Source organism: Ambystoma mexicanum, chromosome 9, assembly GCF_040938575.1.
Source record: "Ambystoma mexicanum isolate Mex_15411 chromosome 9, UKY_AmexF1_1, whole genome shotgun sequence".
In the NCBI taxonomy this organism is placed as follows: Eukaryota; Metazoa; Chordata; class Amphibia; order Caudata; family Ambystomatidae; genus Ambystoma; species Ambystoma mexicanum.
The window spans coordinates 1,001,288,262-1,001,307,903 of NC_090931.1; the positions used below are offsets into that span (position 1 = coordinate 1,001,288,262).

General features: G+C 46.3%; 1 protein-coding gene across 6 annotated transcripts in view; it reads right to left on the minus strand.

Moving 5' to 3' along the window:
* GPR155 (G protein-coupled receptor 155) overlaps positions 1-19,642 on the minus strand; it is a 1,263,615-nt gene that overhangs the window by 300,725 nt on the left and 943,248 nt on the right. For all 6 annotated transcript variants that reach the window (XM_069616249.1, XM_069616248.1, XM_069616250.1 and 3 more), the window contains one exon: positions 9,815-9,910. In XM_069616249.1, coding sequence (XP_069472350.1) covers positions 9,815-9,910 — 96 coding nt within the window. The remainder of the gene's footprint in view (positions 1-9,814; positions 9,911-19,642) is intronic.

Consider the following 19,642-nt stretch of genomic DNA (forward strand, 5'->3'; position numbering starts at 1 on the left):
TGGGCTCCCTCCGTGCGGAGGTCTCTTCACTTTCCAGCCGTGTCCTCGAGGTCGAGAAAAAGAATGAAGACCTCGAATCCCGCTCTAGGTGGAACAACCTTTGCATCATTGGAGTTCCGGAAGATGGCATCAGAGAACCTATGGAGGACTACGTAGAGCGCACACTATTAACACTACTGGATTCTACAAAGCTTTCTCCACGGTTTGCGATAGAGAGAGCCCACCGCGCTCCAACAGCTAAACCTAAGCCGGGCGCACCTCCACGCCCCATCATAGCTAGGGTTCTAAATTTCTGTGATAGAGACGCCCTTCTCAGGGCAGCAAGAGCCAAAGGCGAATTACTATTAGGAAACGCCAGGATTCTATACCCTGACTTTTACGTGGCTGTTCAGCGGGAACGCAAGACCTTTCTGGCGTTAAGAAGAGACGGAGAGACCTGGGAGTTAAATAGTCTATGTTATACCCAGTCAAGCTAAGAATTGAACACTCCAACCAGGTGTTTTTCTTTACAATCCCAGAGGAGGCTTCTAGGTTCATTGACAAGCACTTCCCGGCTGACGACCTCCTGCAGCGCCTATTCACTGCTGTCTTGTCGCTCTGTTGGTTTCTCTGAGGCGAGTCACCTTTCTGTTCTAACAAGCTGGGAGACCGTTCTCCCAACCATGAGTAATTGTTTAACTACTGTGGGGCCATTCTGTGCCCAATTGCATAAGGTCCTACCTAAGTTGCGCACAACCTACTCGTTAGGCACCATGTTTATCCTTAAATTGCCCCCAGTCTGGAGCATTGCCGCCAGCCCATTTCGCAGGCCCCCCGGTGTTGATGCCACTGTTTTGGATTTGGTTATTAGGGTATGGGGGTCATCATTCCTCTGTTTGGGGGAGGGATGTGGGTGGGGGTGGATGGATGGAGTTGGGTGTTATCTTAAAAAAAAGCTTGGCGTCCACGGAGGAGGTAGAGCATGAGGCAATGTCAGGTCAGAGTCACTCGAGTTGGTGATAAGTGTTGGTGTAAAATGGGTACCCCTACACTGTTGACTGAGGATAACTTAACTTTCATGAGCTGGAATGTGCGGGGACTGGGCAACTACAAGAAAATGAGACAACTGCAGCTCCAGGCTGAACGACATGGGGCTAAAAAATGTTTTTTTACAAGAAACGCACGCTTGTACTAAACACTGTGATAAGTTTGCCAGAACTTTGGGCCCCCAAAGATACTTCACCAACTACTCTACCCAAAGTCGCGGAGTTATGACCCTAATTCACAGGAGCCTTAGGTTTAATTGCATATCATCACAGATTGACCCCCAGGGCAGATATGTGTTACTCCATGGCACCCTACAAAATAGAGAGGTGGTCCTATTGAATATCTATGGCCCCAACATTGATGATCCAGAGTTTTACTTGCACCTCACGTCCCTTCTAGACAGCTTCCCTTTACTACCAATCCTATGGGGGGAGGAGTGATTTTAATACGATATTTGATGTGGACCTAGACAGATCTGGCTCTAAACCTCGTCAAGAGGTCATGGAGGCTTCTTTATCCCGATTCTCGCTCATATTCCTTCTGCTCCTCAATACAGGATTCATACTCCCGAATCGATAGATGGCTAGTATCTGACATTCTGATAAGGAATGTGGTCCGCTTAACGATCCTCCCCAGACCATTCTCCGGTGACTATCTCCCTCTGCTGGGGCACTGACCGAGACCGTATTAGGTCTTTAGCTCTGAGCTGGAGACTGCCATTGAGGAGTTTTTTTAAACTAACGCCGGCTCGGTGTCGTCGCAGGCCACCCTCTGGGAATCATTTAAAGCTTACATTAGGGGCATCGCCTTATCCAAGGAAAATGGCATCCTGAGAGCAATCTGAAGGGATATCGCTGAATGCGAGGCCACACTTTCCGCCTTGGAATCTCAGTGTGCATTATACCAAACCCCTGAAACCCTAGCGTCAATAAGCATGGAACTTGACACTTTTCTCGCCCTCGCGGACCACAAACTGAAGTTCTTGGACAAACCTGGCCTCGCTAGGAAATATGGGGAGGGAAAACGCCTGGGCCGCCTTCTAGCCAGGCTTCTCCGTCGTGAATTCGGCTCCCTGCATATCCCTGGAGTGGAGAGGCCCGATGGCTCTCTGGCCACTTCACCGCAAGACATCAACTCTGAATTTCTAGCCTTCTACGGATCTTTGTATGCAAACGCGGACTGTGTTCCAATAACGGAGATTGACTCCTATCTAGATAGCCTTCCTCTCTCGACCCTTTCCCCCGAAACCATCGGTTCTCTCGAGAGCCCATTCACCCCCCGAGGAGTTCAGATGCCATAGATTTGCTGTCTGGCAAATCCCCGGGCTCAGATGGCACCCCAATCGAATTTTACAAATGTTTCAAATCGCTCCTTCTTCCCCACTTGATGACCCCTCTGGGAGGAATCGGTGCAGGCAGGCAAATTCCCCCCTCTCTTCGTGAAGCCACACTAACTGTCTTACTTAAGCCCGGCAAGCCCCCTACCCAATGCGGATCGTACCGGCCACTCTCGCTCATTAACTGCGACGTAAAAATCTATGCCAAACTACTAGCCCTACACCTGGCCCCCTTGATGCCACACATCGTTCATCCGGATCAGTCAGGTTTCATTCCGGGGCGCTCCACCTCATTAAACTTGAGGCGGCTCTTCAACATAAGTAGGATCAACCCAAATGTTCACGCAGTAGCTGGAACGCTTGATCTGCAGAAAGCATTTGACTCTATCGTGGAAATACCTCTGGCGGGTCCTCAAAAAATGCAAATTCGGTCCCTCCTTTCTCTCCTGGGTCAAGCTGCTATACTCCGCCCCAGTTGCCAGGCTCCACACTGAGGACAGGTGTTCCCTCCTCTTTTTCATATTGTCATAGGGACGAGACAGGGCTGCCCCTTCTCTCCCCTGGTCTTCCTCATAGCGATGGAACCGTTTGCGGACATGTTGCGTCAATCTCATGCACACAGAGGCCTACGAACTGCTGGCCAGTCAGATATTGTTTCCCTGTATGCGGACGATGCCCTCCTCTTCATTCGCTCCCCTTCCACCAATTTAGGCCCGATAATGGAAGATGTTGTTCAATTTAGGCGCATCTCCGGACTCAAAGGGAACTGCTCCAAATCTACCCTCTTCCCACTCACCGACTGTACATGTCCCCCCCTGACATAATGGGATTCACTTGGGCCCAGACAAAGTTCACCTATCTCGGTATAGAAGTGGCTCGTCAGTTTGAATTGGTCTTTGAAGAAAATTACCATAAATACCTTGCGAACCTCGCAGTAAAGACCATGGGCTGGGGTAGACTCCCAATCTCCCTTGCGGGCAGGATAGGGATACTAAAGATGGTGGTACTACCCCAGCTCCTGTATAGATTCACTAATTCATGAATGACCATTCCCCAAGATGTCCCAGGTGTGGCTGTGATAATGCTGTCTATATTCACATGATTTTGTCCTGCCCCCGTCTGCCCAGTTTTGGAGTGCTGTATGCTCCACCATGTCAACTATTCTCGAACACCCCATCACTCCATCCCCACTGAGATGTTTATTCCATGACTTTCCTGAGCTTTGCCGGGTCTCCGAGAGACTGTATTTGTATTTTGTTTATTTGTAGTGCGCACCTTGCCCCGGGGCATCTGGGCGCATGTTTAAAAGGTAGTTACAGGTTCCAGCAAATAGATACAATGTACATTTAACACATATTTACATAAAGTTCAGAGCATCGACTAGAGAGGCGCATCGGGCGCATGTTTAAGAGGAGGTTACAGGTTACAGCAAATAGAAGCAATAGACATTTAACACATATTTACATAAAGCTCAGAGAAACGGGTCAGAATATACAGCCTAAACAGTCTAAGTACAATGAGCAGACAGTAATGGGATTGGCAGGGGTAGAGATTATGGTTAGGAAGCTAGGGCATCCCGTTCATGTAACCACAATTTGGTTTTAGCTTTGAAGGAATGGATGTGCAGAACATTTTTGAGAGCATTAGGTAGGGTGTTCCAAAGCTTAGCCGCGAGGACTGGGAAACTCGAGCCTCTGGCTGTCTGAAGCTTGAAGCTAGGAATAGTCCGCGTTTGGGCCTGAGAAGATCTTAGAGGTCTAGTTGCTGTGTGTTGTGTGAAGCGCATGGAAAGGTAAGTCAGAGCTGTGTTGTTCTGGGCCTTGTGTGTTAGTACAAGAGCTTTGAGGGATATGCGGTGGGTGATGGGTATCCAGTGCAAATCGCGTCTCGTGTTGGATGTGTGTGAGCGCCTGGGAACATTGAGAGCTGCTCTTATGGCGTTGTTCTGCGTGATCTGGAGTTTATCAATGTTTTTTTGACTGGCCCCAAGGTAAAGGGCGTTGCAGTAATCGATTTTGGACATGATGAGGGTTCTGGTGAGAATTAGACAGTTCTCTGTTGTCAGAAAGGGTCGACATGCTGTAATCAATTTGCAAGTATAAGATGATGCTGAGACAACTGCGTTGGTTTGACGATTGAGGGACAGAGTGGAGTCTAGATAAATTCCAAGTGTTTTTGTGACGTTGGAGACTTTGATATCGTTCCCATCAATGATGAAGGACTTATATTTGGGGTCAAGTTTGGTGAGTTTGTATTGAGAGCCAAGAATGATTAATTCAGTCTTTTCATCATTAAGGCAGAGCCCAAGATGAGCCATCCAGGCCTGGATGACAGTGTATACTCCAATGAGCGCTTTAGCATCTGTTACATAATCGCCAGTGATGGGGATGAGTATCATCCGCATAATTAGTGTAGGAGACACCCAGATAGTCAAGTATATCAAAGAGCGGTTTAGTGAACATGTTATAAAAAGTGGGTGAAACACAAGATCCTTGTGTAACTCCGCACGGGACGCGGGCTGGGTGAGCTGCGGCTAGGGGAGAGAAGACCCTCATGGTTCTGTTTGCCAGAAATGAGCTGATCCAGGATGTGGCTGCGTCAGAGAAATGGGCCGCAATTTTGAGGTGGTGGCAGAGGATTTGGTGATCGACCAAATCAAAGGCTGCTGAAAAGTCAAGGAGGAGCAGGAGCGCCAGTTTGCCCTTGTCTTTCAACTCCTCGATTTGGGTTTTCAAATCAATTAGGGCTGTCTCTGTACCGTGTCTGGGACGACAGCCAGATTGTCTAAGGCCTAAGAGATTATTGGTTTCAAGATAGTCCTGGATTTGGATATAGGCTGCCCGATCCAGAATTTTGAGAAGGTAGGGCACCGTGGTGATGGGCCTGTAGTTAGAGGGGTTACTGGGATCAAGATTCGGTTTTTTGATTAAAGGGATGACCCAAGCATCCTTAAGGTTGTCAGGTACAGTGCCCGATTTGAAGGAGGCATTAATAAATGAGGTAATGAATGGGGCAAGATCATGTGCAGCCTCCTTTATGACCGATGCAGGGCAAGCGTCACCTTGGCAGTTGGAAGGCTTAAGCTTTGTTATGATATTTTCTACCTCCTCAATAGTGAGGGGTGAGAAGCTAAAAGGTATGAAGGAATGTTTGGTAGAGGGTGTTTTGTAGGACGGGGGTAACCCGTTGAGTCAGGCAGGTGACATTTTTTGGTATTAATTTTGGCTTGGAGCATGGCAATTTTGTCAAGCAGTGCCTTTTGAATATTAGAGCACCAATCTGTGTCTGGGGTGCATGTAACAAGCGGGGCAACAGGCGACTCAAGTTGTTTGAGGATCTTGAAGAGTTCCTTGGTATTTGATTGGGCTTGAATGATCCTTTTGTTATAAACTTCCTTTTTTGCAACTAGGATGGCTTCCTTGTAGGTGAGGGAGGCTGTGGTAAGGTTGTTTTTGTTGACTAGAGAAGGTGAGCTTTTCCAATGAGCCTCGGCTTTTCTTTTTTCTTTACGCAGATCGCGTAGTTGCGGTGTAAACCAGGAATTAAGGTGAAGCCACGGTTTCCGTTTGCGCAGTTTGAGGGGGGCAATGGTGTTGAGGGCTTTTAACATGGCACGGTTGTAGATGTCAACTAGCACAGTGGGGTCTGAGCACGTGGTGGACGCCGAGTTCAGGAGAGGAAGGATGAGTGGGAGTAATTTCTCAACCGTAATATCCTTTTTGTTGCGTGTGGAGGTGGGAGGGGCAAGGTTAGGTTTATCTGTAGGTGGACTAGAATTAATGGAGAATGATATTTTATGGTGATCAGACCAGGCACATGGCGACACAGAGGTGACGTTAAGCGCACAGTTCATGTCCGAAACCCAGTCAAGAGTGCGACCCTTGATGTGGGTGGGCTCGTTGACGTGTTGGGTGAGACCGAAATCGGCCAGGACTCTTTCTAGGTCAGTGGCTTTAGCGTCATTCGTATTTTGGTAGCCTAAATTGAAATCTCCTAGTATAATGATTTGCGAGTTAGGCTTAGTGCTGGTAGCTAAAACAGAAGACAAGTCCTCTGCAAATTATAGGGTACGGCCAGGGGGCCTGTAGATGAGATGAACAGTGGCTGTGTGATTAGGTGGGATCGGCAGTTTGATAGATAGTAATTCCGCTGATGGCAGCCGCAGGCTTTTGGCAGTTCCGATGTTCGAGCAAGCTCTTAAATATGACTGCTAGCCCACCTCCCTTAGTTTGGTTAGTGTCTCCGTCACACCTGATAATGGAGTAGTTGTCAGGGATGGCCAGAGTCGGAGAAGGGCCGGATGCTGCATGCAGCCAAGTTTCTGCGATTGCGAGAAAGTCCAGGTTTTCAGTGACAATGAGATCTGCAATATCTAAGGCGTGCGCAGGGATGGAGCGTGCGTTGATGAGCGCGCCTTTGAGTTTAGGGGCCATGGATGCATTGTGAACAAGAGGAGGAGAGTCAAATTTTAGGAGCCGAGTGGGCCGTGGTTTTGCTGTCGCTGGAGTTTGAGATTATGTCGAGTGTAGGGTTGATCGAGTGGTAGGACCAGTGGCGACACCTAGAGGCTAGTCTTAGGTTTCTGACTGATGAGGCGCAGGGTTGACTGGAGTGTTTAGGAGAGGTCAATATTATGTGATGAAGCAGTGGTGTACAGTTGTTCGGGGTGTGTGCCTGAGTTAGAGAGGAGCCCGCAGCCGGGTTCAAAGTGCCTCTGACAGGCGTAGTGTGGTGTCTAGCGGGTGTAACGGAATTGTTGATTGTTATAGGTTGGTGTAGAGGTAGGTTGCGCAAGCACGAGCCTAGCCTGAAATTTCTAATGCTAGTAGGGCATGGTTGGTTGGTGTTGGGTGGCGAAATGTAGTAGCCAGAGGGCTGGATCGTTTAGATAAGGGTTAGAACCGGTCATGAGCGCGATAGGTTGTTCAGGAAATGTCATTATACTGGTTGTGGTGGTGGGCGAGACGTAGAACTGAGCGGTGACGGTGAGGAGCTGTGACTAGGTTAGGATATGATAGGTAAGCAATAAGTATGTGGCGAAATGTCAGCAGGATAGGGGTGCTTGATTTGGTGCACTATCAGGTGAGGATAAGTGCATTTTAAGGGCCGAGTTGGAGGGTAGAGTGGAGTAGGGGTAGAACTGAAGTTCTCTGCCTAGGCAGTAGGTCAAAACTGATTGTGCAGGTGAGTGCAATAAGAGGTAGGATATGCTGGCAAGCAGGTACAAATAGCGGCATCGGGTGGTGGCCTGTAGATGCGCAGTGAGAGGGCTAGGTAGTCAGATGCCTCGTGGGTCACAGTAAATGCAGTCTGTTTGACTAGGAGGGCATGAATGCGGCAGGTCTAGAGAAGCATCCAATCAAAAGGTACAGTGATCAAGCTAAGCAAGAAGCAATTGAGAACGACTTGCATGGAATATAAGCAAGAATGCGTTGGATACATGCTATAAACAAAGGATTGGCAATCGGCCAAAGTGACACAATGGGTACAGTTCAATTTGACTGGTAAGAAGCTAATGCAGTAGGCCTAGAATGGCAGCCGATCAGAAGTGGCGCAGAGACCACGCTGTGCAAAGGGCAATTTAATTAGCTAGCATGGGCATAGGCAGACACGGAGTAGGACAAACACAGTAATAGTGTAGGCAAGCTTTGCACAAATACAGAATAAACTGGTAGGCAGGGCACAGAATCACAGCTAGTGCTAGCAAGTTGCATGTACTGGTAACATATGCAGAACATTGTGTATAAAGGTAGCCAAAGAGACGCGGGCCGGCTTGGAAAGGGAGGAACGTGCGTGACAGGCTTTACGAGTGCTGAGAAAAAGCAAATCTCAGGACACAGGTAGTAATGAAGCTGCGCATGGCAATAAAATACAAGATGTCTATGGCCAAGTAGGCAGATGGGTCAACTAAAGGTACCTGTGGAGTGCCTCGAGGCTGTGTGATCACGTCGATCGTGGTCTTTGGAAGTAGTGCTCCAGCACTCTCCCCCTTCATGGGAATGGACAAGAGGCTAGGAAGTCACGGCGGGAGCGACCCGCGCCGTACTGCCGGTGCAGACAGTAAGGGGGCCTTGGGTTCTGTGGGCCTTAGGTGAGGTGGGCTGGCTTCTGCCTACAGTTCACCTTACGGCCTATTAGTACGGAGCAGGGAAGGTTGCTGAGCAACCAAGATCAACAAAAGTAGCTCCGTGTTGCGGCAGCCATCTTAGGGTTGGGAGGCCACGGCAACGGCTCCTCCTGGCCGGCCTCTGCATGCTACTTGCAATACGCTGCATTTTACTTTGCTGGCCCAGTCCTGCACCACCCACCTATGCGCAGTGGCTCAGGACGCCTACATGTGCCTCGGATACTGAAGAATCTTGGGCTGTGCAACAACCAACTCACTCGAGGCCCAGAGACGTTTGGTCAAAGTTTCGATCCTATATGACCTCCTTGGTCACCCCCTCAGATACTGAGTCTTCGGTTCTCCCCTCCCCCCCGTTCCCTCATAGCCTCCTGAAATATTGCTTCCCCAGCCCCGCACCCACCCTGCTTATGTTCATCTTGTCCATAATCAAGTTGTATATTGGCTCTCTGTACCTGTGTTGCCTGCACTACTACTGGGTTGTACTTGCCTTGAATGTTGTTCGCCTGTTCTTGTGCTGCCAAGCTAAATAAATAAAAGTTTTTAAAAATAGAGTGTGTATTGGTGAAAGCTTTTTTTTGTTATCAGTCCAGAAAAGAATCACAAACATCGCACTAAGGCTGAGACACTGCGACACCCACTGGAGTTAGGAATCCAGTAGCTTTACACCGAGTGATCTTGCAAGGCGTGGTGAAGTGGCATTCCAGTGTTTTGTCCTTTACACCCCCTATGGTTCCCATACTCGGAATATCTCAATCACTCAACAGATCACTGGAGGGAAGCAGTAAATTAGCGCCCACGGATCCAGTGAAATATTCCATATGACATTTTTGAACCCAGCTCCAATAGCTGCTCCCTTTTACAAGTCGCATGTGCAAACCTCTGCACCCCAACGCTGTGCTTCTGAAGCATGCAAAGCATATATAAGGTTAACCTCAACACAGTTCATCCAGGCACCATCTTGGGAATGGCAGTGTGTGCCTATGCTGCAAGGCAGTAAAAATTGCAACATATTGGTTATGCCTAAAACCTTGAAGTTGGGCTCGCAGTTGGGTTGTACATTTTGAGTCTAGGACCACACCTTGGAGAGAGCAGAGTGGTGCAGTTAGTTACCCATTTACGCCTATCTACATTGGGGGGAAAAATAAACGCATATGAGGCTGCTTGCAGAGACTCATGGCCTTTTATCTTGGCAAAGGTTACAGCACGTGTCAGTCCATGTCAAAGATATTGATGACGAATACTGTATTTGCATGTAATTCGCTAAAACTTCAAAAGGAGAGAAATCAATTATAATGAAAAATGTGTTTTTCTTTACAGTACTTTACCTGTCTCAGTGGCAGGAGAGTTGTTTATAATCAAGGACGCCATTAACTCTCTTGAGCAGGATAACTCGCCATTTTCCACAGGACATGTGGAACAACCTGTGAAGAGAAAACATGCATTAAACTTGATATCATAGGCCTATGTGTCTGCCGTTTGTGCAAGTGGATTCATCACAACCCTTCCCACAGCTGCCTACCCCTAGTTAAATAGCCAAAGAACTACACCTTAATTTGACTGAGACCTTCATCTGCCTCAAAAAAAGACAAACCCTGCTAGACAAGGAATACACAGCATACCCAGCATTAAGGTTCCCTGTAAGCCACGCGGCTCTCCGGTCGCGCACCTTTGACTCTGAAGCCGCACATATTTTATTCTTTACTGCACACGTTAATTTTCCTGCCCTGCCCTCCCTTTATCAACATTGAATTACAATGTGTATGTGTATACTTCATGTGTATACTTTGTGTATACTTCATCCAATCAAGAACCTCTGCACAGTCACTCTCACACCATGCTTGTAATATGATTGCCATTTGACTTTAGCAGGGCTTGCCTGCACGCGAGACGCTGCTACACACTCTGAGCAAGGTGGAACACGAGAAGGAGTAGATCTTCCGGGTCAAAGACGAACCCACTGCAGCAGAATTACTGATCGAGGGATGAGAAAAAAGGGTAGGGAAACGCAGGACAAATAGACAAGTAGACTGCATTGTGTTTCAAGGACAACAGCGACCCTCCAGCGTGAATAACAGAGTTGGGGAGGCGAAGCCCAGCATGTGGTATTAACCTTGACTCGTGAATAAAAGCATCAAAGACAAGAAAGGAATGCACGCAGCCAGTGAGTTAGCCAACGACATGAAAGGCTGGAGTGTGTTAAGGAAAGATTGAAGTTGCAACAGTAGATCTGACAACTGAAGGCTGCACATGTGCTGATGAGATACGAAGGAAGGCAGACCGGTGGTGAACTTTAACTTACTTATAACTGTGAAGCCAGTGATACAGAGTAGCGGAGTGGTCTGGCGACAGGAAATAACCTACTCGAAAGTCTCCGCGAAATATGTGATATCTTGTTATGTAGCAACAAAGTGAACAAATGACTTAAGAGATAGATTTCTATAAACATTTGTGCTTATGGTACTGAACTACCAAGAGACACTGGGGCAAATAACACAAGAGTGTGAGCTGAAGAGAAAGTCAAAGTGGTACTGCAGAGGTCAAGCCTTGCACATTCGAAAGTCTTCAACATCAGTGAAAGGTCCGAACCAGAATGAGGGAGACCAGAAGTGTGATAAGTTAGGGGAAGGGAACCCCTAACGAATGTGAATAAAGTTTGTGGAAGGGAACCCCTGCAAGTGCTGCGATTGCGAGGTCAGAGTCTGACCGAGGGAGACCTGCGTGAACATTTCTTGAACTGTGAAATAACATTTGAAAGATGGAATAAGTGACTTTAACAGGGAAGGTCAAGCAGGCCTTGATCCACATTTTGAACTGCCTTTGTTTTGAGAGCCTGAGCCAGAGTGTGTCATCCTATTTACAGGGGAAGCCTTACTTTGTGCTGTCCAACGTGGGAACTCAACCATATTGATTCTTTATGTTAGAACACGGACTTTCCTTTGCATACACATTACCCTTTACATACGTTCTGTATAAGATATAGGGCAGGCATTAGGTTTTGTTAGTATATGCCATTTTGATTTGACATAGACTGACTAGGACTGTATTTTCTTTATTATTTGATTGTAGACATTACTCCCATCTTAGCTATAGGGCAGAGCAGGAGTTTCTCCAAACCCCAAAAAGATGATAAAGATTTTGAAACGTGTAGCTATTGTATGAGTGATACCATGCCTCCCTTACACTTCACCCTCAACAATTGGCTGGGTCACGAACCATACAATTCAGTACCCTACAAAATGGCTATACAAACTTGAGATTTATATACACCTCTACAGCAGACAAAGTAGCATGTCCCTAAAAATACTGAGCCAGAGAAAGCGTTACACCAATATGCCTTTTAGGAATTAAAGTGCTTTTAGAGAGTTGCTCGGACCACCTTACAATCAAGCAAATCTAATTCCTAAACAATCAAGGCAAGGAACTTGTTGGATGATCTTATCATTCAAAAAGACCCCAACATTATGTTGTTTATTGGTGTGACAAGCCATGACTACAGTCTCTTGGAAATATTTAAGACATTTCACACTTTTTGCAAAAGTTATCCATGGCCCGTAATTTTCTTTGCAAACCGCTCAGAGTTCTAGAAATTACTGTGAAATTATCTGTAAGAGCTATATTCCACTCATATTCATTTGGCGCATCTGCCTACAGTTCGGATGTTATTGTAGCCAGATCACTAATAAAAAGGAGAAACAAAATTGGTGCAAACACACCGCTGATGCACTCCTACAGTAATGGAAAAGGACGGTAAAACCCCTTCTCCATGACCATACCTAATGACCACAGAATTCTAAGAATATAAATACACAATTAATGTCAATAAGGCGGGGGAGCGCAAGTTTCTTAAATATCGTCCACAGTAATGGACTAGCTACGCTATGCTATTTGTATGTCAATAAACCAAAGAAAAGAGAATATATTTTGAGAATCTTACAATGGCAGAAGGCCTGGTCCATTCTACCCATTATGATGGTGCAGAGGTAAGGCTTGGACACAATAGTTGCATGTTTTTGGGTAGAGACTTTTATTATATGAAAAAGTGGTTGGAAAAATGTCTCTCTGCCCCTAAAACTAAGAGGGGTTTCCCTGCCACGAAAAAAAACTAAGGAAATTGTCAGAATGTCCAAATCATTATGTCTGTCACTGTTGTAGCTAAAAAAAGGAGAAAAAAACTAACTGTTTCAAACAATAATAACCTAAACCAGCTGTGCAAGGATGATCTCTTCCTAAAGTAAAGTGTTCTGTGTAGATCCAACCAACAGAAAAGTTCCCAGTTTCTCGGGGAATCACAAGTGGCAAAAATAAAGAAATGTTCAAAAAGTGTAACACTAAGGTTATAATTTCCCCTAGAATCCTAATAGGTTTTCTACCATTTTGGGGCCTCTAAGGTCTCTCATTTCGGGGCCTCTCAGGCCTGCACTTTCCATTTGGTTTCTCTCAGGCTTGTACTTGCTTAACCAAATGTCAATAGGCAATTCACAAGAAAAAAATACTCCTTTTGATTCTCCTATTAATCCCACCAACTTGGCACATTCCTTTGGCCAAGCATAGGATTTGTTTGCACAATGTACTATACACTTATTTTGGGTGCAGGTGCCAGACTTGCAGTATTCAGATTGGCTTGGTTTCTTCCTTGCAAAGCAAATGTCCTCTTATGCACTGTCCCTCTTTTGGGTGAAAGTCCCAGACTCACAATTTAGCTGCTTGGTTCACTACCTGCTAAGCAATTATCTTTTCATAAACTTCTTATTTGGGTGCGGGTCCAAGACTTGCAATATTCAAACCAGCTTGGTATTCTCTCCTGCCAAGCTTTTGACTTCTCATGGACTGTCCCGCTTTGGGTGCAAGTCCCATTCACTTAACATTCACAGGGTATTGCGAGAGAATACCAAAAAGAAAAGCCGAATGTGCTTTCACTGCGCATTCGGCGAATCACATTATACCGAACAAGGGGAGCGTGGGTTGCAGGAGTATCCCCCATTCCTCTTGAACGGTATAATGGGTTCAGAGATTACGGGGGTGTCTGCTGCTTACTTTACATGCATTGCGGGGGACAAAGTTGAAAAAAAGAATTAAAAAAGAGAAAAAAGGACCATGCGTTGGCAGATCCCACCTACGTTAGAGATAGTAGGGAGAGGGAACTGATGTCGCAGGGAGAGGGGCAAGTCGAGGCACAGGGAAATAAGGTAGGTGTGTGCTGGTCAAGTAATCATGAGTAAAGGGTTAGTGGGGAGGCGGCTTAATTTTCATATTCGACATTTTTTCGTAGACGACATTTTGGCCCGTGCAGTGATCACATAGATCCCATTCACAGTTGCTTGGTTTACCATCCTGCCAAGCAACAGTCCCAACGCAGATCTGTTTTTGGTTACCAGGCCCAGACTCGCAATATTCGGATTAGCTATGTTTCTCATATGGATGCATGTCCCAGACTTGCACTTCGTTCCCAGACCCTCTTAATCTGGCTTCCACCTTCACCTCCTTTCTTCCCCAGACATCACACACCACTCAGGTAACCCACGTACCCATTTGCTACCTTCTGGTAGGTAATGTTTCCCGAGCAGCTGCTGTGTCACTGGAGGCTCCGGTTACATTCAGGGTTTTGTCGCAGCCGGCAGTGGCTTTTCTGGCATCTGCTTCTCCTCTGCGGTGCATCCTCTCACCTGGATGCTTTGCTGGTGTGCTCTGGATGCTGGAGGTTCCACGCAGCAGCAACACAAGCAGTCCTTCCTTCTGGGACCTTGCTCACATTCTCCATCTCTGCTCCCGGCTTCCCTCCTGCTGGCTCTCGTCCCTTTCACCGCTGCACAGCTCACTGGTTTCCTCCTTGGTGATTCGCTCTCCTGATGCATCTCAGCTGTGGGATGTTTAAACTCTCACATTGAAAAAGGGAGTTGCGATGGGCCAATCATGTTCATTGAGAAGCTAGAGCGCTCATTAATTCTGCTACTCCAGAGTAATCATTGGACTTGTGGGCATCTTCTTCTCAGTACATGCCGTAGAGATGTAACATACTTTGCATTTTCTAAGGTTTGAATCTTGTCAAGTAGTTGACTAACTTGGCAATAACAGATATTGGCCTTATCAAATTAAGGGAGGGGAGGCCTGATCATTGGAAAAGGGTTAGGTGTACATACGTGGGGGCATACGGTGTGTTTTGAACATTGTTGTCCCTAATCGTATAACCCCCATAAGATCTTCCCTCTGTGCACCACCCCCGGGGGGACTATTCTACTGTGGACGCACCGTCCTGGCCCCATGGGAAAGGTCTCCCCTAGGGGAGAAGGAACATCTTCAGATTCGTCACACCATAAATATCCTAAAACCAGCTCGCGCATTTGAAATGACATTCATTTTTATTATTTAGCAAAAATGCTCATTCCCCTGCTGAAGGAGATGGCCTTTGGATTTTGCACCCATTAGTGACCGTCAAGCATAAAGCTAAGTCAGCCAACCATGTACTGCCGTAGAGAGGCCATTATAGATTGTGCTAGGCTGAAAATCTGCTATTTGTCGTTTTCTAATAATTAGGTCTTTATAGTGGTTGCGCAGCTAAGTTTATTGTCAAAGTCAGTGCATATATATGTTTTTATATATTTGCCCAACCATAGATAGTTGGATTGGGTCTTTATGTACGATTGTAAACTATTATACAGTTTAGATGCCATTAAAACCCCTTTGCCCAAGATTGTGCTCTTCCTGAAAGAAGGGGAAGTTATCATTTTAATTCTGCAGAACAAAGATTTCTGATGATTGCGAGAGCTCTGGAAGGGAGTGAAAAGACATGCCAGACAGACTTAACTCAGCTGACCACAAATCGCAAGAAGAAACTATAATGCAACATACAAGATCACAGCGTGTACTTTTGGTGAGGATTTTGCAACAACGATTAAGTAAAAAAGCCAGGTGGTCTGGAGTTCGAATGCTTGTGTTTGAGTTGCTGCAACTCTTCTACATAGTTTTTATTGGGACGTTGTACTTCAGGTTACACCATGCATTGTTTATCCTGGTGAATCCTCATGTAATGAAATACTTCACCAATTTTCCCAATTTTCTCTGGGAACTGTGACTTCAAATTTCAGTTTATTGCGTTTCCCACTGTCTCAATGTGTTCTGGGAACTCACAGCATGCAGAGTTTTTTTTTATAGGCTCACTTATTCATTTTTATTTCTGGTCAAAATTGAATAGGCTTACAAAATTGAAAATGCATGTGTCAATGAACAGGTATTGTGAGGGGTCAGAAATTAAAAAAAAAAAACTGACACAAGGATGCTGTATTCTTAAGTAAAGACTTATTAAATAAAAATGGGTTGGAAATACGTCCACTCTAGCCCCATTCTTAAGAGGAACTTCCCTACTTAGAAACTAAAACTAAGGATTCTTTGTCGGGCTATCAGTAACTGGAACGACCTCGTGTACAAGACAACCTATCCTGACCCTCACACTTATAAACAAACAACAAAAGGTGCAAGGTAATGTCTTTAAATTGATGTTAGAAAAAGCGTTCATAATCAAAAAGTGTAAAAATGACTCCAACAAGAAATATTCTCCAATGTAAAGGACCTGTGGATCCAAATGGGGGTCCCCTTCCCCTGTAGTCTTAAGCAAGATGGCAACATGTCTCTTTAGCTTATTATAATTATAATTGTTTTTTTATAACACACTTAATACCAAAGAGGTTTATAAGTGGGGACATGGGATTCGAACGTGTGTTGCTCTGCGTCATCTTGCTTCCAAGACAAGTGCATTACCACTGAGCTATATTATGCCAATGGTTCCTTGGTGTCTTCACTGGACTCAAGAAGCTCTTGTTCAACTAAAGTTCTGTTCAAGCAAAAAGTTCTGCAACTGTCTTTCTGTAAAGGTTCTTGTATCTTTGCAGATTACCTGGTCTGTTCCCCTGCCAGGAATTCTTATAAAATGTCCAGCTGCCTGGGGTACTCGCCTGCCAGGGATCTCTGTAAAATTCACCTGGCTGGTATACTCGCCTGCCAGGACTTGTGTTTCACAGTTCACTAATTTAACACTAGCTGCCTGGGGTATTCACCTGCCAGAGCGCTCATGTGGTTCACAGTTCCTTAATATACCACAATCGCATATACCATATGGTACTTGGTATATCCGTCTGTGGTACTACTTTACTTTAATGTACTTGCTCAAACTTCTCCCTCAATTGGCATCTCATGCATCTGTATTGGATTGGGGTTCACCTTTATACTTTATCTTGTCTGCATTCAAACATTCTTCTTACTGAATTGTGCCTATGTACTTTGCCTTGATTACATTAGAATAAACTTTACCTTTGTAGTTTGACTTGACTGCATTCAAGCTTACTTCGCCTTTGTATATTTTCTGCATCAATTAGTCTTCTTATTGAGTGTTGAATTTGTACTTTGCTGTGACTGCATGCAAACAAATTTTGCATTTGAATTTTTCTGCATTACCATTCAATCACTTGCTGGTGCGGTTATCGGAACGCCCCGGGGTCCTCAGCTGCTTTGGGCAGCCTCACTGGTCTTTTCCAGCATCTCCAACATTGCTTGCGCCTCTGCATTATGGCTTCTCCTTCTGCCTTCCAGGTTGGAGTGCACAGACGCTCCCCATGGGCCCAGTGCAACTGCGCTGTCATGCCAACTCTCCTTCTGGGCCCTGAGGGATGTCTGCTGCCCAGCTGAGCAACCAAACCTCCAGGGCCTCCTACATTGCTCCCGGTGTCCCCACATGCAGCATCTCTCTCCCTGTCCCGGTGAACTTCTCTGTTATGCCAGTTCTCTCGGTGTGCCACACGCTTTGGAGCACCGGCGTGGATGAAAACGCCTCTTTTCACTACTCACAGCACCTGCCTCTGCACCTCCCTCATCCATAGTGTGGTTGCATTTTTGAATGTCCCGCAGATTGCAGGTTTGGAAAAACAAGTCCACATGTTGTACTTTGAGTTCCTGTCACTTTGCACAGACTTCCTTGTACTCCTCCTTGTCTCAGTACCTAAGTGGCTATGGGAGTTCATAGTCCATAACTTTCCTTGGGATTTTAACTCCTGGATGGTTTTTCCCCTGGACTTTACAAAAGGGCACATCACAAAAAGGTGCTATATGTGAGTTATGGGTGTGTGTGGAAAGTGGGGGGCTGACTAGAATGATGTAGAGAAAAGGTTTCTTGACTTACTCTACAGGGATGCTGGGAGGGGTCATTATCTGACAATAGGCCATTAGGGATTGTAGGTTCATAGGAAAGTGGGGGGAACACGGATTCCTCCAATGAAGTCATAACATCTCCCGGGTAGTTGTCTCCTACTATGTGTTCCTCACTAATATAACCGAATCCAGGGCCAGGATTCAGGTAGTAGCTGCCATCCCCTGGCCACATAGGAGGTCGTCACCGCCGGGGAAAACCGTGATGATTCCATCAGATTCATCACAGTATAAGTCATAATCTCAATGAAGGATCTTAGGCCATTTATCACAAAATGAAACACTAAAGTAGGAACCATTACAAATGTGTTAGACCAAAACATATCTTATCCATCTCATCTTGTGCCCCCTCTTGAAAACATAACATTTAATAAATAAATTAAAATTCATACATTAAAGCTCAAGATGGCGGCCAGGTAAGTAGCCTTGTAATAATTACCTGTTCCCAAAGTCCTGTGGGGGTCACCGTGGAGGTCCTCGCCATTCCCTGCCAGAACCCAAGAGTGCTTCCCAAAAAAGCTCAAATGGGATCCGTCAAGGAGGGGTTTAGTTGTTTGACCAGCTGCTTCCCTCTATTTCTTGTGAAGCTGTGACTGCCGCCCTTGCCCCTAGGTTTTACCCTGCATCAACTGTAGGGTGGGCAACACGGATATGGTAATGAGGAGCGTGCTGACTCCCTTGCCCCAACTCCCCTCCCTTGTACTCTTAGTACCCTCCACTGTGTACCAGAAGGAGGGGAGAAAGCGCTGAGAAGTATCTTGAACCAGTTGCGTCACTGGGTTTAACGATGTAGCCCTGCTGACATTGACTTCCGCTGGCGCAGGGGCAATGTAGTACTCCTATCTCAGAGTGTTGGGTCTTGGTTCAATGTTCAAATGTTCATAGCAAGCTCCTAACCATAGCTTCCCTGGCTATCTTGCAGGTCCCAAAGCTTGTTTTCCCCAGTTGCGAAGGAATGATAAGATGTGCTGAGAGCGAATCCATGATCAGTGAACAGTGTAGATCCAGGTAAGGTAGTGCACTCCAATGTTCTTTGGAGAAGGTTGGTAAAGTGGTGGCCAGGCATGGTTCATGCGCAAACTGTCCAGTGATAGGTGAGTCTGGTATCCTGCATGCGGCCAGGTAAATTGAGATTTCTTGCGTGACGCCCGGTGCGTACCCGTTAAGCCCACAAAAGGGGCCAAACCAGGTAAGCAGAGTTTCTCATAACGCTAAGCACGTGCCAAGGGAATGACTTCCTTCCCCTGGCTCACTGGTTTGATCCTCCTTGTAAACTCAATTATCAGAAGAATGACTTCCTTCTCTTGATGTCTGGCTCTCAGTGTTTTTCCCTACACAAGGCCAGGAGGTATAATTCCTTTCCCCTGGATTCTCTTTTCACTTGGCTTCTGGACTTTACAATGCCAGGGGAATGACTCCCTTGCCCTGGCCTTTCATGGCTTTAGTTTCATAGTTCACAATAACAGGGGGAATGTTTCCCTTCTCCTGGCCTTTCTCATATATAAACTTGATGGTGCGGGTCACAGGCCCGGGTTTCTTTAGGGCTTCGTCGGGGCAGATGGCTAATGAGGATCTCTTCCTCAGTTTGCAGGTCCCCAACGCGGTTTTGTCCTCTGTATTTAGTTACTGATGTACCTAGATCACTCTCCTGCCAGGTATTATCATATGGCCAATTGCTTAGGAGATTCTCCTTGGCTATATCTGGGTCCCAGACCCCGGGTTTGAGGTGTTTCATGCCCCTTTTCTCAATCCCGACAGCCCTTGTACCTTCTGGGACTCTGCCGGTCCTTCTCCGTCGGTCGCGTGTTTCTCGGACATCTTGTTCGGCTTCTCGCGTTCTTGTGTTGCTTCTACAGTGTATGCAGTGGCTCTGCAGCACTCCTCTCTGGGTAGGTTCCACATCTTGCCACAACCGCGTAGTCCACCCGGAGCTCTGCTCTTCCAATTCCTTGGTCTGGCGG